Source organism: Clytia hemisphaerica, unplaced genomic scaffold, assembly GCF_902728285.1.
Source record: "Clytia hemisphaerica strain Z4C2 unplaced genomic scaffold, Clytia hemisphaerica genome assembly, whole genome shotgun sequence".
Classification (NCBI taxonomy): domain Eukaryota; kingdom Metazoa; phylum Cnidaria; class Hydrozoa; order Leptothecata; family Clytiidae; genus Clytia; species Clytia hemisphaerica.
In genome coordinates this window covers 966,008-989,522 of record NW_027104060.1, presented here as the reverse complement: position 1 = coordinate 989,522, position 23,515 = coordinate 966,008, and the positions used below count along the sequence as shown (strand labels likewise).

At 34.8% G+C, this 23,515-nt stretch overlaps 3 protein-coding genes and 1 long non-coding RNA gene across 4 annotated transcripts; 2 read left to right on the top strand and 2 right to left on the bottom strand.

The window, feature by feature from the left end:
• The first annotated feature begins 9,371 nt into the window (after positions 1–9,371).
• On the top strand, positions 9,372–13,265 carry LOC136812390 (uncharacterized). The gene is made up of 3 exons (XR_010847346.1): positions 9,372–9,508; positions 9,693–9,871; positions 13,118–13,265. It is a non-coding gene; the product is annotated as an uncharacterized lncRNA (long non-coding RNA).
• A 2,613-nt stretch (positions 13,266–15,878) lies between these two features.
• LOC136812367 (uncharacterized) lies at positions 15,879–20,084 on the top strand. Its single transcript, XM_067068864.1, has 3 exons — positions 15,879–17,970; positions 18,205–18,717; positions 19,933–20,084. Exons 1-3 carry the CDS (start codon positions 15,879–15,881, stop codon positions 20,082–20,084), a joined length of 2,757 nt encoding a protein of 918 aa, XP_066924965.1.
• Positions 20,085–21,684: 1,600 nt separating this feature from the next.
• LOC136812366 (uncharacterized) lies at positions 21,685–22,299 on the bottom strand. The gene has a single exon (XM_067068863.1). It carries the CDS (start codon positions 22,297–22,299, stop codon positions 21,685–21,687), a length of 615 nt encoding a protein of 204 aa, XP_066924964.1.
• Positions 22,300–22,365: 66 nt separating this feature from the next.
• On the bottom strand, positions 22,366–23,304 carry LOC136812365 (uncharacterized). Its single transcript, XM_067068862.1, has one exon. It carries the CDS (start codon positions 23,302–23,304, stop codon positions 22,366–22,368), a length of 939 nt encoding a protein of 312 aa, XP_066924963.1.
• Positions 23,305–23,515: the final 211 nt, after the last annotated feature.

Below are 23,515 nucleotides of genomic sequence, written 5' to 3'. Positions count from 1 at the left end.
CCATAACTTCTTTCATGTCAGTTTTCAGCTTTTAAGTATATCGGGAACATACAGTTTAAACTCTGCAATTCGTTTTTTTACCATATAAGGTCATACCTTTAATTCTAAATTTCTTGAGTTAAACAAAAGCTGAAATTAAAAATGACCCCATTTTTAAGCACTACTCGTCAAGATGTATCGTTTGGAAATGTTGCTTTAAGCATGATACCAACTTCAAATTTTCGTTTAAATTTTGATGACGTATTTTTCGGTCACGTGATGACTTTTTTTTCAAAAAAATTTTTGATTTTATTTGGAAAATAGTTTGAAAAATATTTAGGGCAAAAAAAATTATTCTAAGGCTATAAGAATGATAAAGAACAGAATAATGGATTGAAGTCATTAAGTAAGTGGTAATAAAAAAGCCTATTTTGACCACCGTGCAAAATTCAAAGGTAAGTTATTTTAATTTAGTATGTATGAAATCGTTTGTATCATCGGTAAAGAAGATTTTTGATATAAAAATGTCCAACAAAATCATTTCTAAGGGCTCTGGAATCTTTGGCAATTTCATGGTGTTAACGTTTTTTAACTTTTCAACAAATCAAAATGAAGAATTTCAAAAGAAGCTTTCTCTTCTCTGATTATCAAATTTTGTGAGATATCTTTGAGTTTGAAGAAGTGTGGGTCGTTAGAACTTTCGTAGGAAACATTTTTTGTATCTTTTTTTAATATTTTTATGTATTTTCTTATTTTAGATAAAGTATGATGGAGTTAAAATCAATAACAAAGCAGACTATAATCTTGTATTATAATAACTTCAAGGAAAATCACAATGCCTGGAATCACAAAGGTAAACCTTCAAATGTCTTCAAAATATGCTCTACTAGCTGTGTATGAAATACTAAGAAAAATATTGACATGCAAGTTTCAACAGGGAGATGTATGTAGATAATACAGGGATGTCTAAATAAACTAACGAAGGGACACAGTGCAATTCTATTCCAAGGAGGATTTTTAACAATCTTTTCTAAATGGATTCATAAGAGCGAGCGAGTCAAGGTTATGAAATACAGGGGAGTATGCCATTTACGACGAAAAAACTGTTTGAAAACAATTTTGCTTATAATCAGTATTTCGACTTCCGTAAAATTTCTGGACCGATTCGTATTGGCCTGGGCCGGTCCATATCGGCCTAGATCGGTCTTACATTGGCCGAACATAATTGTTTTTGTTTTATCAGATTTGTTACTTAACAAAACCGGACCTGGCCGTTATTGGCCGATCCAGACCGGACTTGGCCTGGTCGAACTAGGCCGATTTGGGCTGTAGAATTACTTGGCCGATCCTATGGCCGATCTTGAATGTGCTCTAAATCGCTTGCAGCGACACAATTAATTGTTTTAACACTTTGTTGTTGTGACCTGTCATTTTCGATTGGTAGAAAACATGATACAATACTTACAGGAAAAAAATAAAAAATACAAGGTAGTGAAACACAAAATCGACACCTATAGAAAGTGAGTTTTCCTGACTAATTTACGGACCTGAGATGTTGACCACTGTCCCTATGTTGAAAATAGAAATCACATGGTAGAGAAAGAACTGAGTACAAGACACTTTCCCCACCTGTAATTTTATTTTTATCTATAGTGCGATCCTTTTCTCTGACCTCATGATAATAAAAACATGGTGAAGAAACAGCTATTTATCGGCCTTGTGAATGCAACTAAGAACTGGAAAAAGCCATTCCCTGACCTTGCGATGGAATAGTGATAGAATAATTTAGCTTGTAAATAAGATGGTTAGCTACCCTGTGAAATGAAATTTTGAGCTGGAAAAAGCTATTTCCTCCCATAGTGATAGAATAATTTAGCCTGTAAATATGATGGTTAGCTACCCTGTGAAATTAAATTTTGAGCTGGAAAAAGCTTATTTCCTCACCTAGTAATATAATAATTTAGCCTGTAAATATGATGGTTAGCTACCCTGTGAAATGAAATTTTGAGCTGGAAAAAGCTATTTTCTCACCTAGTGATAGAATAATTTAGCCTGTAAATAAGATGGTTAGCTAACCGGTGAAATAAAATTTCGAGCTGGAAAAAACTATTTCCTCACCTTGTTATTCATGATATGCACCACTGCAATGTCTTCTGACATTACATCACGGAACCAATAGCTCATTGGTTGGAAGTGACGTAAAAGCAGTCAATACGTCACTTTCAACCAATCAGCTATCGAGTGGAACGGAAGACATTGCAATGGTGCATATCATGAATAGAATAATTTAGCATGTAAATAAGAGGTTTACCAACCCTGCGAAATGAAAATTTGAGCCCGACAAAGCTTTTTCCTGGCATTGTGATGGAAATGTTTTGCCTGTAAACAAGCCGTTAAATTTTAATGAGACCATTCCACCCAGAAAAAGCTATTACACACTGTAGCTGGGAACCTCAGAACCTTTAACTTAAAAATAAGAAAAGAAAATGAGACAAATGTATATTAATAATATCAAAAAACTATTAGCTTAAAAAACCTTGATAAAATTTAAGTTTATTTCTTAGAGGGGTTATATTATAAATCAAACACTCCAAAAATAATTTAACATTTTTTTTGTTTAGATGACGACACTATGGCGAATAGATCAATAAAAAACTATTCATTATCAGGCATGAGTGCTTCTTTTTGAGTAGCCAATGGCCATCCTATTCTGCCAAATTTTCAAACGGCCGCTTTGACACAAGACACGTGTTCGATGTCACGCTAGTTACTTCCTATTATTTTTTTTTTCTTTTTCTATTTGGCTTTGAGTATATTGGTTTTTTCTTTTATTTTTCTTTCTGGAAGTGCTTCTAAGACATCTAAGACATTATAATGTACAAGATATTGGGCTTATGACGAGATTTGTCAACTAAACCTTTAATTAAACCTGTCGGAAATTTTATCAATCTAGTCTGATGTGTGTTTTTTTTCTACAGAATTGACGGACGAGGACAAGTTCCAAACCAGTAAGGTGTTCCTTAGACATTTGAAGGTGTTCACCATGAACAAGCTTAGGCTTCAAAATACGGCAAAGCGGGTAGGTTATACTAATATGAATCCAATCAGAAGCAGCACCCGGGAAATGGCCGCTGAATTGGCAGCCAAGTTCATCATCGCAATTATAGATATCCCGGTACATGATGAGGATAATGTTGTCATTTATCGACATGGAAAGTAATGAAATACTTAAGAACTATTTCGTCTTTTCTGACTCTTTTTGACTCTTGATTGTCTTGATGATTACAAGACTGACTTGAAGGTACTTTAAAAGTTCTCTAACTGGTAAATTATGACAGCAACTGAAAGTTTTCGACTTGTAGACAGTTGTAGGTACGCTGACTGTGACATCTTAACTTTTATACAACATTAAATTTTTGTCACTTTTAAACACTAGAATACAATCCTTTAGAAAAAAAATCGTTCATAGGGAGTGGGAGATGATCAAGAGAAAAATAATAACCCCCTTCCACTCCTAATGACCGATTTTTTTTCTTCTGGAAGAACATAATATCTTTTTTCAAATGTGCACTAAAATGGACCAATCTTGACCTGAAGACAAAGTTTTCAATTTTTTAATAAATAAAATTAACTTTATGTTTTAGATCTGCTTGGGCAAATCAACACGATATCGTATTCGTATTCGTCGTCGTCAATGTCTTCGTCACCAGTGCAATTTTCTATTTCACCTGCTTCTTTTAGTGGGAGTCCTATTGTAAGTTGGTTACTCATTTTCGTGAGAATTACGTCCTAAATTTGCTGTCTATGTTTTTATATTGTATAAGGGGTTGGATATGTTACGATACGTATAGTTTAAAAGTCTGTGTTCGATTTTGTTATCCGTCAAATTTTGTTTAGAAATAGGTTTTCTCAAGCCAGAAAATGCACACACGATTTCAAATTCAATTTGTGGACATTCTTTAAGGCACCTACCTCCATTAACAATGATACCTTTGTTAAAAGACGAGGCCTTGCTCGTCCCAAAGGTGAAACTTTTCAACTTGAAAAAGGAAGCATTGCTGGCAGCAAGACCCCAACAGACTCTCCTTAACGGTTTGGTGAAAATGGTGTTTACTCAAGAAGAGCTTTCAACATCTAAAGCCACTGACAAACGCAACACTGGAGTCAAGCCGCTCGATGTGGAAAAATGCGGGAACATCCGAGGTGCTAATTCTTTTCTAAAACGTGGTTAAATAATTTGGGGTTGTCTTCCAGAGTATTGGTTTTTATCTTAATTTTCCAGCCTTAGGGCTAGAGATGCTAAGGATTCACTCAAATTAGGGTTGAAGTTGCTAGATAAGTTGATTAGGCTTTCCAGGGCTTTCACCATTTTCTTGGGGAAATAATAAAGAAACCTTATTGTAAAGCTGTTCAGCAAGCTCTGGTCTCGAATGTTGCTTTTAATCAAGCCTAAGCGTGCTAGATCCTTCATGCTTTTCATATATTTTCTCATTTTGTATCTTCAGCTTTCGTTGGGAAGTTTTGCGACGAGCACAAGGACAACCCGAAAGTTGTGGGCATGACCTACGGGAAGATGACTGACAAGTTTGAACAGCAGATATCTGCTGCAAAAAAAGCAAAAAAAAACAAGATTGAAAATAATAATTTCATTTAATTCTTCACAATAATTTTTAAATAATTTTTTACGCCTGAAAGACTAGATTTGAATCATTGCGCCAAAAAAAGAAGCCAGTTTCTGATATCATTTACCATGGGCAGCTGGTAAGTGGCCTTAAGAAAGACTGCTATTATATTGGAAATAGAATATTTTGCTAAAGAAAAAATCATAGCTTCACTTTTTCTTACCCAAAAAAATCTGAGATTCAGATCTAGCTCTTCGTGCTTCTTTAGTTTTTCTGCACGCAATCTCACCTGGTCAGTGATTTGAACTTTTAGTACCTTTTATCAATTTTATTTGAATACGAAGGAGATTTTTACAGGTATCACTTGCAGTATTTTGAGTTGAAAACAGACTTTTTACTTAAACTTTATTTGATTGAAGGAAATTTTATCCTAGTTAAAATCTATTATTTTAATGGCCAATGCCATGCCATGTTATATGGAAAGGGTGTATTAACTTTAAGTGCTTGGGCGGTTATCAATTTCTTCTACCGGGTGCGCCCCAAAAAAGTTTCTCTCTTTAAAAGAAGTTTTCTCGAAATCTAAAAATTATAAAGAACCATTTCTATTTTATTGGAAAAAAGAAAGATAAACTTAAATTTTGATAGGCCATTTATTAAATTCGATTCATTAGATCAAAAGTTATGCTCAATTGAATACAAAAGTTACTTTCGGAAAGTGCTCAAAAACGTTAAAAATCGACATATCAAATTATCCTTACATCATAACGACGCTATTCATATACTTTTCACAAAAAAAGCCTAATCTCCTTGGGAAAATCATTTTATTGTTTCAAACTTTTTTTAAGTTAATGACAAATATTTTCTTTATTTAGATTTTTTCGGAAAAATTTTCTATTTGCCTACATCCCAAGTTATAGCTGTTTTTGTATAGAAATTTAGTGGAGAAAATTGTCAAAAATGAGTTTTTTTGGAGATTTTAAAGGAAAGATACTTCCACAATAATTTTCGGAAATTGTATTTTTAGATACTAAATAGATGAACCAAAAAAAATCCAAAATTCCAGAGCCCTTAAGGCTTAAGGCAGACAAACTTTTCCAAGCAAAAACGAAACTTTTTTTATTGAAACTTTTTATTGAATATTCTTAGGGAGTAGAGAAGAGAATAATGGATTAAAGGAATATTTTTAACCTATAAGTCACTTTCACTTGAAAGTGTTCATTTTCCAACGATTCATGAAAAAGTTTGTTAATTTTCCTCAAATCCGTAGAAGTAAACGTTGTAAGTTTGTACGCCTGAAGTGTTTGAGTAAATCTCTAAAGGGGCTCGGTCTTCCTGTACCTGAGCAGTTTTCAGGGTTTTGCGGGGTTTGTATTTACGAATTGATTACAAATCTATTTTATAATCGCAATTCTTAGTGCGTGACCCTATAAATATTTTGCTTGCAACTTGCGAACCGAGTGACTTGCCTGGATCGCTTCGCAATTCTTATACATATACACTAGTAATTTGAATTGATTTTTATTGTTTTTTGCATTTGTTTAAATTTTCATTTGTTTTTAAAATGAATCTTGATCATAGATTAAATAAAGATTTGGACAATCAGAAATTGCAGGCAGAATGTAAATTCTATGCATCGAACAACAAAATTATGAAAGGTTAATTGTTCTTAATTGTATATTTTTGCAAGTCTGCATCCCCTACTATTTATTAAGGAGGCTTTTGGCATTACAAGTGACTAAAATCTCATTTGTAGAAATATTCACCTTTTAAAGATAATTTCTGTCTATATAATTTAACACAATTAGCTTGATGCATGGATTGTGCATTGAGGAAGTTACATGTACAGTTTTAGGTGGGGCCAAGCAATTGAAAGAGCTAAAGGGGATGTAGATTTGTGTCGATGCCCTGTTTATTTCTTTTGTAAACTATGGTATTCATTCTAGGAATTTATCATTTAAAGTTACACATCGCTTTTTCTAGAAAAGGTAAACTGCTTTGTGCTCAAATTGGTCCCGCGGCGAAAAGAGCTTTTTTGCATCAACCCTTACAAGTAGTAAATATGGGTTCTCATTATATGGTCCCTTGGGACCCCAAGACCGGTTTTTGCCAAGCTGGCAAAATCGGCCAATTCTAGGGGACTAAGTCCACTAAATGAGACAAATGACCCCATTTTGGAGATCTACTCTTCAAGCTCTATCTGATGGCACAATCAGTTTTAGCTAAATGAGAACTTCAAAAATCGACTTTCTAAGGACCCCCAGGCTAAAATGACCCTACCCCCTTTAAGCCCCCTTTAGCAGCTTGGCAAAAACTGGTTTTGGGGTCCCAAGGGACCATATGATGAGAAAATAAAATAAAAACCTATATTTACTAATTGTAAGGGTGATCCTGGATCGCCGCCGGACTACATAGAATACCAGCATTATTCTTTTACTTTCATTTTTATCATTATCATTTAATGAAAGTAAAAGAATAATGCTGATATTCTATGGTGCTTTCTGGTATTGGAGAAGTATTTAGTATTTAATAATGTTCTTGAAAAACTACAATCACAAGAAGAGATGTATCAAAATGATGTCATCGCCAAAAGGAATATATCAACAATACCTGGAATATTTGTTTCTGTGAAGCAAGTTGTAAGAATTGGTTCAAATAGGCAATTGAGAGGGAAGGAAACCCTGAAAATCTTCCTGGATAGTTTGGTCCAAGAACTTGCTAGTGAGAATCTCAAAACACATCGCTTTTCAGCTGCTAATTGTCGAGAGGTAAGAGTTTTGGAATTTATGTCTATCTGACCGTCTTCAAGTTTTTGCTCTTTTTTGCTATAATGTGGAAACCACCTTAACGGGAATTACTCGAATTACCCTGACATGGAAGTAAAAAAGAGAACACACTTAGAGCGTATGGAGTTAAGGATAATTTTCCTTGCAACAAACAGTCTTTTTATAGGCAAAAGGAAACATAGTCAGTGGTCAGGGTTTAGTTCTTGGTCTACATTTTGTTCAAGGTCGTCTTGATACGAGGGATTATCTAAGGATTGTTCAATACAATATTATCCAGCCTGAACTTAGAAGGCTTGGTATCAACAGAAACACAGCTTGGTGGATCCAAGACGGGACTAGACGAGGACAAGACTCTTTTTTGCTATAATGTGGAAACCACCTTAACGGGAATTACTCGAATTACCCTGACATGGAAGTAAAAAAGAGAACACACTTAGAGCGTATGGAGTGAAGGATAATTTTCCTTGCAACAAACAGTCTTTTTATAGGCAGAAGGAAACATAGTCAGTGGTCAGGGTTTAGTTCTTGGTCTACATTTTGTTCAAGGTCGTCTTGATACGAGGGATTATCTAAGGATTGTTCAATACAATATTATCCAGCCTGAACTTAGAAGGCTTGGTATCAACAGAAACACAGCTTGGTGGATCCAAGACGGGGCTACAGCTCACACTAGTAACGCATCGTTACGTTATCTGAGAGGTCAATTCCCTGGAAAGGTCATCAGCAACCGAGGAGATGTCGAATGGCCCCCAAGATCTCCTGATCTTACAGTGTGCGATTTCTTTCTTTGGGGTCAAATGAAACAGAAGATTTGGGAAGGACCACAACACTTACAGCCTCAAAAATCTTAATCAGATGAAAGCAGCGATAACAAACGCTGCAAACAATCTTGACCCTCAAATGATAAGGTCTGCTTTTGCTGGTATGGTTGATTGTGTAAATAAATGTATTACAGTTAACGGAAATACCTTTCCAAATGAATAAAATATTGTTTGAGTCTTCTTTCTAACAAAAGATTTGATATCCTGTTTTTTCGCTGTTTTTGAAAAATAATTTTTTACTCTTTTTGTCATAACTTTTGATCTAATGAAGCAATTTTAAAGTTTGATATACCACGTTTTAAGGTTAAACCCTACTCTAAACGATTTCGAAAAAATCAAGCTAATATATTTTTTCACTTTTTCGCAATTTTGAATCAAACAGGGGGGGGGAGTTTTTTAGAGACACCCGGTATTATTTATATTGTGAACATTACTTTACTGTCTTATGTTTTAGCTGATGAAACTTTTAGTACTTACCTACTATTAAATATGATTAATAGTTTTTTCTCATCTAAATATAATTTGTGTATAGTGTTGTCGTAAATATTGTGTGTTTTCTACAATTTTTATATAGAATATTTATTTTATAGTTGTCCTAGTTGTCTTTATTGTTATAACTTTCTTTGAGATCCATACAGATCTATTCAGTTACTGCTAATGCAAAATGATCATGTACGATTTACAATAACTCATTGTTTGTTTTTTTTAGATAGAAATACATAATGAGCTACAAAAAAATCAAAGATGCTTAATGTCACGAAAAATATGGAAAATTACATCCAGTGGCAGCTAAATATTGTCTTTAACCTGGAACATTCACCTAATGAGATTCAAAAATCACAATTCATGGCCGAATATAAAAACTTGAATTCCGAGGTACAAAAGATACCTCTAGAAGACATTATTCTTCCGAATGAATTTTGTATTAGCTGTGGAAAAAAACTTGTGATTTGTGATCCAAAAGAAATTGACATATATGGAAGAGATGGAATGGTGATAGGAAAACGTTATTGTGGTCGATGCCGAGCTTGTGCCATCACAGACTTTTTGACATTTTATTCAGAGGCAGGTAAAAGACACCTGAACCACAACAAACAAACCTGAACAACAACAAGTTATTTTTATAAGTACAGAAACAAGTTATTTTTATAAGTACAGAAAGAAGACACAGCTTTCAGGCGCGAATTCCTCTTAACATTTGAATAGGAGCTATTACTTGGTTGTATGTCGCTTAGAAAAAAATGTGCAATATACATGGATACATGTTCAAGATCAGCACCACTATTCCAAATAAGAGAGCAAGGTAACTATATCTTAATTCATCGCAACAGCGTTATATAGCACTTCAACCACAATTTCAATATGTCAATAATGATACAGTCTTCTATAAAAACACAGTCATTATTACAAATATGGGTTTTTGAAACTGTCAAATACTCATAACAAAGAAACAAAAAAACATTCCATTATTCTTTTTAATTTTCAAGGTTACCGAAAATATCAACAAGGATATAAGTTATTTGGATCGAAGACGATTAGAAGATGGCTTCCTCCTTTATTTAGTGGAAAAAGTCATCATTGAATTCCAGATAGAAATATCAGAAACTATAACGAATCGCAATGCTCTTTTGGATTATTTGAAAGGAAGATTCTATGACGGATTCAAGTAAGTAATTTCTCGTCAGTCTCAACTTTTCCGTCTTTCATGACATGAGGACAACATCTTTCTCCTTAATAAGCTCCTTATCTAACTACCACAAAAATAAATTATACTTAGACTTCGCGTTCCGAAGAAATAATTATTCTTTAGGCTGGAATGGGTTTACCTTAAGGCGAGAAATTTTCACGGGTACAAATTTTGGCGAATTTCGCGAATTTTAGTCGATTTCACAAAATTAAATGCCCGCGAAATGTTTCTAGGAGTCGCATTCGCGAAAATTTATACCCGCGAAATGCAATTTTTTCATTTTTCCTTAAACTTTTAGAAAGATTATCGCTTTTTCCAAGTTGCAGACAAAAAAAAGATTAATTTTTTTTCCGATTCGCGAAAATAAATACCCGCGAAATTTTCTGTTTGCATCCATTCGCGAAAATTAATACCCACGAAATGCAATTTTTTTACCTCGCGAAAATTTCTCGCCTTAAGGTATTTTAGTCTCTGACACTACTGGTGTTCAGTCACGTTCTTTGCATCCCGGTGTTGTTTGAAAATGTGGATTTTATGTGCCATAAAACTTTTTTTAAGCATATGCAGTGTCTCAGTTTACAAAATTTCAAAACATTTAATTTCCCAAATTACAAGACATAAGCATATTGTGTCAATTTCACCATTACAAGCCTAGCATTAGATCATTCGAGGCTAAATCAACATAAAAGGGGTTGCGGAACGAGCGTTCTGTTTTCGCAAAGCGAAGAAATCTCAAAATGTACAAGAAATCGACTCCATTATTCTTACATTTCACCTAGAATATATTAGCGAGTCATAACAATAATGCCAAAAAAGAGGATGTTGGAAAATTAGAAGACAAAAAGTCATTTGTGCTCGATTTTGTAATACTTGTAGCTTTAAATAAATTTCCCTGATTAAAAGTACAAGAATATCATTCTGTTCAATACAACTTTCCACAAAAGTAAATAACAAAAATAAAAAATTAAAACTCTAAAGAGTATAGCATTGTAACATGGACGTAATAACATAGGGGTATTACAGTTTAGACTAAGAAACTCACGGAATGCAAAAATTCACATACCTTAAAGGAAGAAATTTTGGCAGGAATTTAATTTGGTGGATGCCAAAAAAGTTTTTTAGATGTAATTTAATTTGGCGGATGGATGAAAAAACTAAATTTGGCAGGAATTTAATTTGGCGTTTGCTGAAAATTTTATCCTTAAAATGGCGTAAAAACAGCAAAAAAAATGCAAAAACACCTTAAAAGAGATCATATTTTCAAAAAGTTTAATTTGGCAGGAATTTAATTTGGTGGATGGCGGGAAAAAGAAATTTTGGCAGGAACTTAATTTGGCGGATTCTGGCAATTTTATGAAATTGATCTATCTATCGTCAAATTAGCTAAATCCCCGTCAAAAAATTGTATTTTGGCCAATTGCCAAATTAATTCCACGCCAAAATTTATCCACTTAAAGTATATTCTAAGGCGGCGATCACAACCATCTTCATTTCAATTCACCAAAAACACGCTCAAGAGTTTTGAGGAAAATGCTTCAAAAGTGCTTATTTTATTTGGGAATTATTTAAAGTGTTTGAGCTGAATAATAATGATCACCAGCACCAGAGAATTTGAAATTTTCTACTACTGACCGAAAAAGATTCAAATAAAATGGAAATGTATTAGTGATTGCTGCCTTAGTATATGTAAAAGTTATAAATGTCATTGAACATCACATGTCACAAAACATGATCACAAATTGACCCCCTTCTTGTGTTGCATTAATACGTACATAATAAGCGTTTGCTTGATCTCAAACCACAACAAAGTCTTTTTAATGCCATGATGAATAATTAAGCAACTCCTGCAAATATTTTGTCTGTTCTTCACAGCAGCGCGTACCTCCTCAATCAGCCTCAAGGAATGTTACTGACCACAATCACTCAATATTCGATATGGCGTATGATCTTTTTCGTAAAAGTGTTACTCGAATAGTCGAACAGTATTGGCTGACAATGTGACAAAAAAAATCATTGTTTGGCAACAATACCCGCTGAATGTTAAGTTTAACCATGACATAATTCCAATAAAATCATAGGGTCTAAAAAGTTAAAATATTTCGAAATCCGAATGTTGTTTTATAAATCTGACTTGGCTGTTGCAGATATTTGGTTTGATCAAGCAATAAAAATAGTTTTCCACGAGATTAATTGATGTAATAGTAATGGTTACTCCAATCAATTATCACAAAAATGTGCCATGAAGTTTGAATGCCACAAAGTAAACAACCATCATCACACCATTTATGGAAAATTTCAGCAGTTGGCAGTTGACAGCCACCACATCAGTAAGTGGAGGGTAGGACAGATCTCATCTCTCATAGAGGAAGTGGTAAAAAAACCTAGAATGATACTCGAGTAAAATTTCCATTAAGTGTGAACAGCAGCAACGTCATTTTACAAGCAAAGGATGCCTCCAGTAGCTTAAAAAATCAGCAGGATCCTGCCTTGACAAAAATCGCCATCTTTGTTTATGTTTCGCAAGTGTGCAAAAGTGAAAGTTAGCAGCAACGACACAAAAACAGACATCTCGCACTTGATTGGATAGTCAAACTCGATATAATTTTAGTACCACTTTTACTTTTTTCAAAAGTATGCATATTAAAAACAAAAAACGACAAAATCAGAACCAAAGTTTTACTAAATTTAATTTTCAATAAAATTTACGAGGTAAATGCTTCTTTTCGCTGGCTAAACAGGTGCCATTCTTCAATACAGAGCAAAGTCGACATTTATCGTCGGAGGTAGCAGTTTTGGAAACACTTTTTCTGAACATATCATATACAAATTTACGCCCCGCGTACGCAGATCTTGCCAAAGGATGCTACACTCCCTATTCGGGCGCTTCGCGCCCTCAAAACGGTCGTTCCGCAAAAATCATTTTTCTAAGCTTAATGGAGCTCATGAAAATTTACACTATCATTTTACAAAAACTTTTACACTATCATTAAAGCAAAATTACATACATCAAAAGAGAACCTTAAATCTAACCAATGGATTTTACGAAACACGAAATGAAGAATATTATGCCAAATTGTTAAGTTATTTTCCTTGAAAGTCGTCTTTTTTGCAAAAATTAGTGTGATTGTCAATGTGGCATCGAACTCTTTTTTAGATTATAAGCTGAATACTGTGCAAGTAGGATCGGTTTAATTAAAACTTTACCTATTCTTTTTCAATTTTTAGATCATTCGTGCAAATTACCAGGATGTAAGGATGTTCTTGACGGAAACATGAAGACATGCAGGACTGTCTGTTCAGTCAATAAAGCTCAAAGAGTTCTATTCAAAACAATTGGAGAACATGTTTTAACAGGTTTGTAGTATTTGATATATATCTACAATATTAATTTGTGTCGCTTCTCATTAGGGAGAAACATTTAACATAAAATGGCAAGCCTCAAAATATTAATTTCATTCTTTCATACAAAGGATGGGATAATGCACCTTTACTTCATTTTGTTTAAGGCATTTTCGGTACTGCATTCCGTAACTCATACTACTTGTTTAATCAACGACACCTACATCCAACACACTTTGTACCAAGTTGCTAGTCAATGCCAAAGATAGCTTTACATTTCATATTTTCAGAATTCAATTTACTTTATACACTTACACATAACTTTGGCATTCAAATTTACACTCAAATTTTCACTTCATAGACAATTTTTATATTTCAGTTTGAACCTCGTTATAACGTATCGTTTATCAATAAATGAATTCACTGCACAGTGTTATAAACACAGCTACCGCCTTACTGACTCCTTGTACGATCATCACTGACCCCACAAACATGCATACACATACGCAAACCCGAAGTCCCAGACTTGTGACTGGCATACTCAGTCACCTTTAGAAAACACAACAGAACCGCCCAGCAGCTTCCAAACAAATAACAGAAAATACAAGAAAATACATAGCCTGGGAATCCAAGCGCTAAACTTTGTTCAGTCTAGTTTATGATACTTTTGCTGCTTGTTCAACGCTTGGCGCAGGTAACTCGCCTGCAGGGACGTTTTTCCTTGTAATACAGGTTCGAGCTGATTGGCCAGATTCCGGCGTATTATCTAGCAGTACTTTCGCGCGCATTTTGATAATTTCGCTGCGTGTGCATAATTTATTGAAAAAGCTGAGTCTACAGAAAAAAGGAAAACAAATGAATATGAAAACATAGATTCATTTAGAAACAAAATGGCTGTTGGCTTGATGTCTAAATACATGTGGTGGCTGAAGTTTCGATGTGGTTTTTAGTAGTTTTGAAAGTCTTTAGAGCTTGTGAAAGAGTATTTATGGTAAGTTGATTATGTGTGTTTGCCTGAATTGAATTGAACATATTTTCGCTGCAACACAGCAGGATAACCCCTTACAAAAAAAAATAGATTTCTCTAATACAATGGGGAACCTATAAAAAACTGAAAAATTGTTACAGAACTGAAGAAAAAATGAATAGACGATTATCATAATATTAATAGTGACAACAAAATAATGAATATAAGAAACATTTTTACTTTTATTTTATGACAATTTCTTTGAGTAGTTTTATCTATAAAGTTCTTCCTGTTACACCACCCACCCCCTCCCACCCTGGGAAAACACACTAAGTTCTCGCACGCACGCACGCACGCACGCACACAGGTCTGACGATGACTTAATCAAAAGTGTGCTTAAAATTCCTTCGCTTAAAATTTTGAAAAACATTTATCTACCGCGTAATGAAAAATTACTGCTCAGGCGTCAAAAGACAGATTTTTGAGAGTTGAATAGCGGGAAATTTATTCAACTAAGGGTACTTGGAGAGAAGATGGCAACATTTGATCAAATTTACAATAGAACTTCTGCCAAATCCTGACCTTCTCACCATCCAAATGACTAGTAAGCCCCATGACTAAAACTAAAAGCATGAATTGAATGGTAATGATTCATGTAGTAATACATTTTTCTTTTTTAATTTACAGTTTCGTTTCAAACAATTTAGATGCGCGAGTGAAGCGAGCAAAAAAATTAAAATTAAAGCTCAGTATTTACTGAAAATGATGTGTTTTAGTTTTTTTGACCAATAAATTTTATGGCTTGTTCTACACGTCTGAATTTACAAGTATCGATACCGGATTCGCAGGAAATATTTGCTGTACTGTATTACCGTTTTACCGTTAGATTTAAGCGTAAAACTCCGGTATCGACAGATGGCTCCAGTCCCGTTTTCCCGTTAAATTTTCGTGCAAATCCCGAAAACCCGTTTCTAAAAAGGCGTAATCCCGTTATTCTCAACTTCAGTTGAGCTATAATCTGAGAATGTCTGTATGTATGTATGTATGTATGTATGTATGTATGTATGTATGTATGTATGTATGTATGTATGTATGTATGTATGTATGTATGTCCGTCCGAAAACTTTAGGGCAGGCTGGACACTTCAAAAAAGGTCGGATTTGGCTGAAATTTGGCACACTTGTTCCTTGGGTGAATATCTGGGGGTGTTTTTTTCATTTTTTGAAAATTTTGATTTTTGGGGCCTGGGGACGAGTTTTTCGCCAAAACGAGGCTAAAACTTTGGGGCAGCCTGGACACTTCAAAAAAGGTCGGATTTGACTGAAATTTGGCACACTTGTTCCTTGGGTGAATATCTGGGGGTGTTTTTTTCATTTTCTGAAAATTTTGATTTTTGGGGCCTGGGGACGAGTTTTTCACCAAAACGAGGCTGGCAGCCTGGAGACTTTAAAAAAGGTCGGATTTGGCTGAAATTTGGCACACTTGTTCCTTGGGTGAATATCTGGGGGTGTTTTTTTCATTTTTTGAAAATTTTGATTTTTGGGGCCTGGGGACGAGTTTTTCACCAAAACGAGGCTATGACTTTGGGGCAGCCTGGAGACTGCAAAAATGGTCAAATTTGGCTGAAATTTGGCAGTAAACAGTAAGTTTATATTGTTGTATGCAAATTTTTTAATAATTATGTTACGTGAATGTAGATTTGGGTTTCCGCGTGATTTATATCCAGAAACTGTTGTCACTGAAAATGAAATCCACATGAAAAGAACAAGCCCGATTATAAACAATTTCAACCCAATCATCATGACTTGTATCAGAAGCAATCACGACATTAAATTTATTCCCACTGGAAAGGACGGGAAGGCTTGTGTTTTTTACATGACAGATTACGCCACCAAGTCGCAACTCTCAACCCATCAAATGCTTCCGCTTATTGCTGCTTCGCAAAAAAAAATGGATGCTGCTAATGTGCCAGGTGATTCTGTAAGCCGTTCTAAGATGTTAATCACAAAATGTCTGAATAGAATAACTACAGAAGTAGAGATATCAGGCTCGCATGTTTGTCACTTTTTACTGGGAAATTCAGACAAGAAAACATCTCATTCCTTTACTCGTTTGAACTTACACTCGTCTTTAGCATGGGTTCATGAGGAGATGAAGCGGTATGATTGTTTGGATGAAATCTATGAAGATACGGAAGATGATCAAGAACAAACTCAAGCTGGTTATAGCATTCTTCATGGCAACGAGGGATTGGTTTTGGTTAATATTATGGTTGACTATATCAATAGAGGCTCAGATCTAACTGATATGTCTTTATACGAATACTCCTCTAAAGTTTACAAGACTAAATTATCTGACGAAGAAAGAAAAAAACTTTCAAAGAAAACCAGAAGCAGGGGACGCAAGCCGCAGCCACGCTATCTTTTTGCTGAAGATCATCCTCAATCAGAAACACACCTGCAAATTGTCAGAGCAGAGCCAGTCATACCCGCCTTATCGCTCTTACCACCAAGCGAAGATGGTGACAAAGAAAGATTCTATACCTGTATTCTTTTGCTGTTCAAGCCGTTTTTCAAGTTTACTGAATTGTTCAATGGAATTAGTTGGGAGGATACTTATTTCAATACCGATTTCAAGCAAAACTCGACATATATTTTGAACATCAAGCAAATGCACATTGGCTTGAAAGAAAAGGAAGAAACCAACCAAGAACGCAGTGCAAGCAGCTGTGAAGCTATCGAGGAAGAAGATGGTGAAGAGATTGATTTTTCACGCGAGGAAATAAATAAAGAAGCTCTACTGTTACAAACACAGGAAATAGATTTAAACACATCTCAAGCCTTAAACATAATCGAATCCAGTGGATGGATCAGCCAGTCAAAGTCCTCCCAGGAATTATGTTTGAACATGGGATCTATTGCTTCGACATCACAGCAGCTTCATTGGAAGAATGAAATGAAATCACAAAGTCAACAAGAATTGGAGTTTATGTTCTCTAATACGGAAGAATCAGTAGAATGTGAAACATCGAACGTCAATAGAACGCGAGAAAATGCTATTTTGTTCAATACTACAGAGGGTCACGAAAATTCAGATCTTGAAACTGTTATCGACAACATCGTGTCTGAGTTTTCTCTCAATCCGAAGCAAGAAACGGCTTTCAAGTTGGCAACTTCTAACATTGTCAAAAGAATACGTAAAGAAGACACGCAACAAATTATGGCATATGTTGGTGGGCCAGGAGGTACAGGAAAAAGCCAGGTTATTAAAGCAGTTGTTCGTTTACACGATGAATTACGGATTAGACCTCAACTTTGGCTTTGTGCTTATATGGGTTCTGCAGCAAAGCATATAGGTTTTACCACAATAACGTCTCTCGCAGGGCTAAGGAACACTAGCATCTCTAAACTTGAGGATAAATGGGAAGGTGTTCAGACAGTCTTACTTGATGAGGTATCAATGGTTGGATGTAAGCTTTTAGCTAAACTTAGCCGCAACGTCACACGTGCGAAACATGGTAATCCAAATGTTCCATTTGGTGGTGTAGACATGATCTATTTTGGTGATTTCACCCAATTCCCACCTGTGTTGGATACACCTTTGTTTTGGAATTACAACAAGGATGACATCTCTTCCTCAACCAGCGAATCATCTGTTCAGAAGGAATTAGGCAGATCAATTTGGAAACAACTGACTCACATTGTTCTTCTTGACCAACAAATGAGAATAACTGATATAGCTTACCAAGGCATATTGAACCGTCTACGTGAAGGTAAACTTAAATCAATTCTTCTTTCTCATTCTGCATTTCAACTTCAGGTTTGTTAGACTTTAGAAATAAATCCCAAATAAATGAATACACAAACACATATCAATACTTTTTGGTAGACGGAGACGATGGACGAAAGTGATTCGTAGTGAATATTTTTATGATTCTTAACTTTTTTTTAATATTTATCTTTTATCTTTTATCTTCGGATTTCTGTTTTTTTATTTTTTTATTTAGGTAAGTCTACTACCGAAGATTATATGGTTTTATCATCAAGAGTGATAGGATGCAACACAAGCCCTGTTACTCTGACCGGCGATCCAATCATTGTTCCAGGAAATGTGTTGGTACGAGAAATAAATAATCTTTTCACGAATGATCATGCGAAGTCAACTCCAGTTTATGTTTCCAAGTCGGTTGATGTTGTGAAGAAGAATTTGGACGAGAAAGATAAAAGCACAATGGAATCACTCCCAAGTACAAAGACAGATGGTCTTCTTGGTCAGCTACCATTATTTAATGGCATGCCAGTTTTTCTGACGAGGAATATTTCAACAGAACTAGGCTTGACCAATGGCGCTACCGGGGTTGTAAGATCTATCCCGTTACCAACAAATATATCGCCAAAAACATCTGGCATTATTTCTTTGAAAGAATCTCTACCATATGTTGTCGTTGAATTTAACGACATATCGTTGAATCCATTGAATGGATTAAAACAAAGTCATGTTCCTGTTTTTCCTGTGCATGGTTCGTTTTCCATCAAATCTGGAAAAAAGAGCATTGCTGTTAAACGAAACCACTTTCCGCTTGTTCCTGCTTTTTCCTGCACTGCCCATAAGAGTCAAGGACAAACATTAAACAAAATAATAATTGATTTAATCCCTCCAAAAGGAATGAAAAGAATCAATTTGAGTTTTGTTTATGTGCCATTGAGCAGAGTTCGGAGATTGGCTGATCTCACAATTGTCAGACCCTTTGATCGGGATATTTTAAACTTGTCTGTGGATAGTGACTGTAAAGCTATGATGGTAGACTTTAAGAATAGGGATATATGTAAACATTTGTGAACCCAAGAAAACTTTAATATCTTGATAAATTTTAAAATCAATTTTCGTATATGATAAATTGTGGGAAATTAATTTTTCAGAGCAACGTGTGAACAAAAGCCACAAAAGGTTTGAGGAACTTTCTCCTAAGTTATTTATTTTGAAAGGCTCTTAGGACGAGGACACTATTCTAACGCACATAAAAAAATGAAAAAATTTAGATAAAAACACCCCCAGGTATTCACCCAAGGAACAAGTGTACCAAATTTCAGCTAAAACGGACAAAGTATATTTGCTACCTAATACTAAATATTTGAAATGTTACAATTGGGCCTTCTAATAACGGGAAAATCTGAAGTTGAGCCCAGTGCGGTGCGCACGTTCGACTATCTCAGAAGGCCAAAATTATCAAGAAACCGTATTTAACTTACTCAAGCTTTTTCGACTAGTCAGCAGTTGGCAAAAACTTTGTAATGACGTCATCATCAGTGCGACGACGTCATCGACTCAAAATTCTGTTTAATGCTTTGTTTCATGATAAGAAACACCCTTACAAAATTTCATGTCCATACCTTTCTTAGATCAAAAATTATGGAGGGTGGTGTAAAACACCCCCCATAGTTTTTCAAAGCCCTAAAAGTTACAGTATTAATCATTTTTCAAATTAAAATGTCTTCGAGTCGCCATGACAGTTGTCCTTTGCGGACAAAGCTCGTCCATCAATTGCTTTCTGAAACATTGTCAATACAATGCCTCGTGATCAAATAAAATTCAAATATAAACGTCGATGCGAACCCTGACCCTTAAAGGTTCTTAAATTGACTTTTTGGAAAAATATTCTTCGATTTTTGAAAATTCACTTTCCAAGATCTTTTTGGATACTTTAATCAGAATCCTTTTGTTTTGTTTTCTAAAGGATATGGTGTGTTTGCTAAAGAAAACATTGCAAAGGGAGAGTTTATCTGTGAATACAGAGGTGAACAAATAGACAAACAAGAAGGCATGAGAAGATTGGCGGACCCAAACGTGAAAGGGTCATTCGTTTATTTCCATGACACTGGATGGTAACAATCTTTTTCTTATTAAATATCTTTACTTTGAAAATGGGTTACTTTGTCAAAAAAGGCTCCATTACACATATTGGTTTTGAGAGTATTTAGAAATTTGTGCTTAAAACGTCAATAATAACAACGGTTTTTTAAAAACTTTGTAGCTACAGCTATTGACTTTAAAGCCCCGAAGGCGCTAGAAGTGAATCTTTAATCTAATATGGGCAAGAAAAAGTGGAAAATTAAAATGTGCACCACATTTTTGATGACGGATTGAATCTAGTTGTTTTTTATTTGTTTTTGAGTGGTAACTATTTCGAAATCTGGCGTTGAAAACCAAACCAAGCCGGATTCTTTTTCAAGAATGATGAATGGAGGACCTTCCAGAATCCAACAGTACCAGACAATTTCAAAAAATACAAGAAAAAACATAACCCGAAGATCAGCATCCTTCTTAGTTTTTAAATAAAAAACAACAAGAAAGTGTTCATAATGTGGAATATTTCGATGACTTCTATCTCATCATTTTCAACCATAAACTAAATACATTTCAAAAATCTACTTTTATTCTAAAAATCTGTACAGCAGTAAAATGATAATTAAAAACGTTAATGAGTTATAAAATGTACAAGGGAAATAAAATTGATTATAAGCTAAAAAATGACTGAATGAAAAGAACAAAAGAGTGTCAATTGTCAGGGGCCTATCCAAACAATTGAAGTTCTTTTGAAGCTTTCAACCCGTCATTAATCTTTGGTCTTAGTTTTTTAATGTAAAATGCTTCTAAAAAGGCCAATTGTGACCAATTATCATTCGAATCTAAGATTTTACAATTATTCAAGACAGCGTTCAAAATGTGTTCTTTATGGTTAATCCCATGTGATTCTCCAAACAATTGTGCGAGATTAAACATGTCAGTCAAATCGTGAAAACTATTACAGTTATTTAAATGATGATTCATGGGTTGGTCCACTCGTTTCCCATGTTCAATCATACGGGTTTTGAAACAACGGTCGGTCTTTCCAACATACCTTTCACCGCAACCAGGGCAAACAATTTCATAAATAACCTTAGCTTTGTGTTCTGTTAAAACTTCGTCTTTAGTTGGGCAGAACATGGCTAACTTTTTTGATTGATAGCGCGTAATAAATTTTACATCAGGTTTAACGTATCTCCCCAATTGACGAATAAGTGATTTAACTAAGCGTTCACCATCGAGACCAAGATAAGGAACGTTAACGAAGATTTTGGTGATATCATCGTCACTATTCTCATCATCAGTTACGAGAGGGAGATTTAATTTCTCTGTTTGACGTTTAATTATACAGTTACTAATATGTGATGGGTAGCCATTCCAAGAAAGGTACTTTCTAACAATTTTGATTTGTTGTTTGAAGAGTGACTGATTCGAACAAATTTTATGAGCACGATTAATCAAAGATTTAACCCAAGAAATTTTGAAGCTCCATGGGGTTTGACTAGAAAAATCACTGTACTGGCCTGTGTGAGTAGGTTTGTAATATATATCAGTTGTTGTAATATCAATTTTTAGGAAGTGGACATCTTCATTATCAAAAGTGTCTACTGTAAACTGTAGGTTGTTATTGAAAGAATTGAATTTATTGAGAACGAAGAAAGTTTTCAGGCTTCATAAGCATCAAGGCATCATCAACAAATCTCATGTAATGTTTGACAAAATCGTTTTTGATAAGATCATCAATCACATCTTTTTCGAATTCGGTCATGATAATATTAGCTAGTACAGGACCAAGAGACGAGCCCATAGAAACACCATCAATTTGTTCAAAGAGTTTATCGTTGAAAGTGAAAGCAGTTTTCTTACAGGCGTCATTCAAAAGTTTTTTCAGAGTTCGCTTTTTCAGTTTAGTATCGATGAGTTTTTTATCGTATACTCGAGTGAGGATGATATCAATAGTTTTCTTTAGAGGGTCGTTTGTAAAAAGGGAGACAACATCAAAAGAGACATACTTGTAACCCTGTTCAAAAAGTTCTGTAGGAATAACATTAATTCGATTGGCAGCATCAAACGAATCTTTCAACGTAAATTCATTCCGAGTAAGTGGGTTAAGAATAGAAGAAAGATATTTACCGATACCATAATGAGGTGTCCCAGTGGTGTCAACAATCGGTCGAAACTTAGGTAAGTTGAGGTATTGTTTATGTATTTTCGGTAACCCATGTGCACGTCCAAGTCGAGCGGATTTCGGTCTCATTAATGTCTTTTCATCTTCATCGATTTCGCCTCTGGAGAGAAGGGTATTTAAGTAGCGTTGAACGGTTTATAGATTACTAAAGGTAGGGTCATTATCAATGAATTTGAACTTTGAAGTGTCATTAAATATGCCATTTAACAAGCTATAATAATCATTGTTCTTTATAAGCACAATTCCTTGGCCTTTGTCTGGTTTCAGGATAAGACATTTCTTTCTCAATTCGCGAACAACTTTGATAAGATTTTGATCGGATCGAAATTGTTTTGTGTCAAGATCAAGGTAATTGTAAGTAAACGATTTGAGGGCTGTTTGCACGCGATGTTTAGTAAAGTGTTTATCTTGTAAAGCATTCTTACTGTTGATTTGGTTCCAAATGTCTTCTGCAATTACGATCATCTCGGATTCATTTGGACGCAACAAAATGCCATGTTTCAAACCAAGTCGTAAAACTTCGATTTCCTTTTCATTAAGTTCAAAGTCTGTCAAGTTTGTGATAAGACTATTGGGATTAGGGGCGATACCATCAAACACGCGTTTATTAATAATTAACGCATCAAGTTTCTTTTCGTGGCGAGTTTTTGTTGTTTTGCAAATATTATCTTGTAATCGATTTACTGAAAACAAAATCAATTTGTATTTCATCCAAGTAGTTTTACTCATTAAAGTATTCTTACTATCATTGTGTTGTTTTCGAAGAACTTTCAGCTCAGAATGACGCTTGTCCAAAGATTCGTTGAGTAAGCGATGGTAGTACTTCTCACGTTCACGAGGGTGTTTCGTTTTGATGTTCTTCCACCGCACGAACTTAGGGTAGACATTATTCTGCTTACAGTTGTTCAAAAACTTGATGTCATGTCCTGCTTTGCGAAATTTTCGAAGTATCTTTTGGTAGTATTTAGCAGCTTGATGTAATTCAACGTCTGTGTTTCGGAGATTTTTCCAGAATCCAACAGTACCAGACAATTTCAAAAAATACAAGAAAAAACATAACCCGAAGATCAGCATCCTTCTTAGTTTTTAGATAAAAAAACAACAAGAAAGTGTTCATAATGTGGAATATTGTGGAGGACCTTCCTTTAGGACAATTTTACCCCAAAAGTTATGAAAGTTATAAAAGTTATAAGAGGTAGCCAATATTAAAGGCCCGATACTAGTAAAGAACTCAATCATGTGTCTAGGACTGATATAAGTCTATCATACTTCCCAGATTAACTCA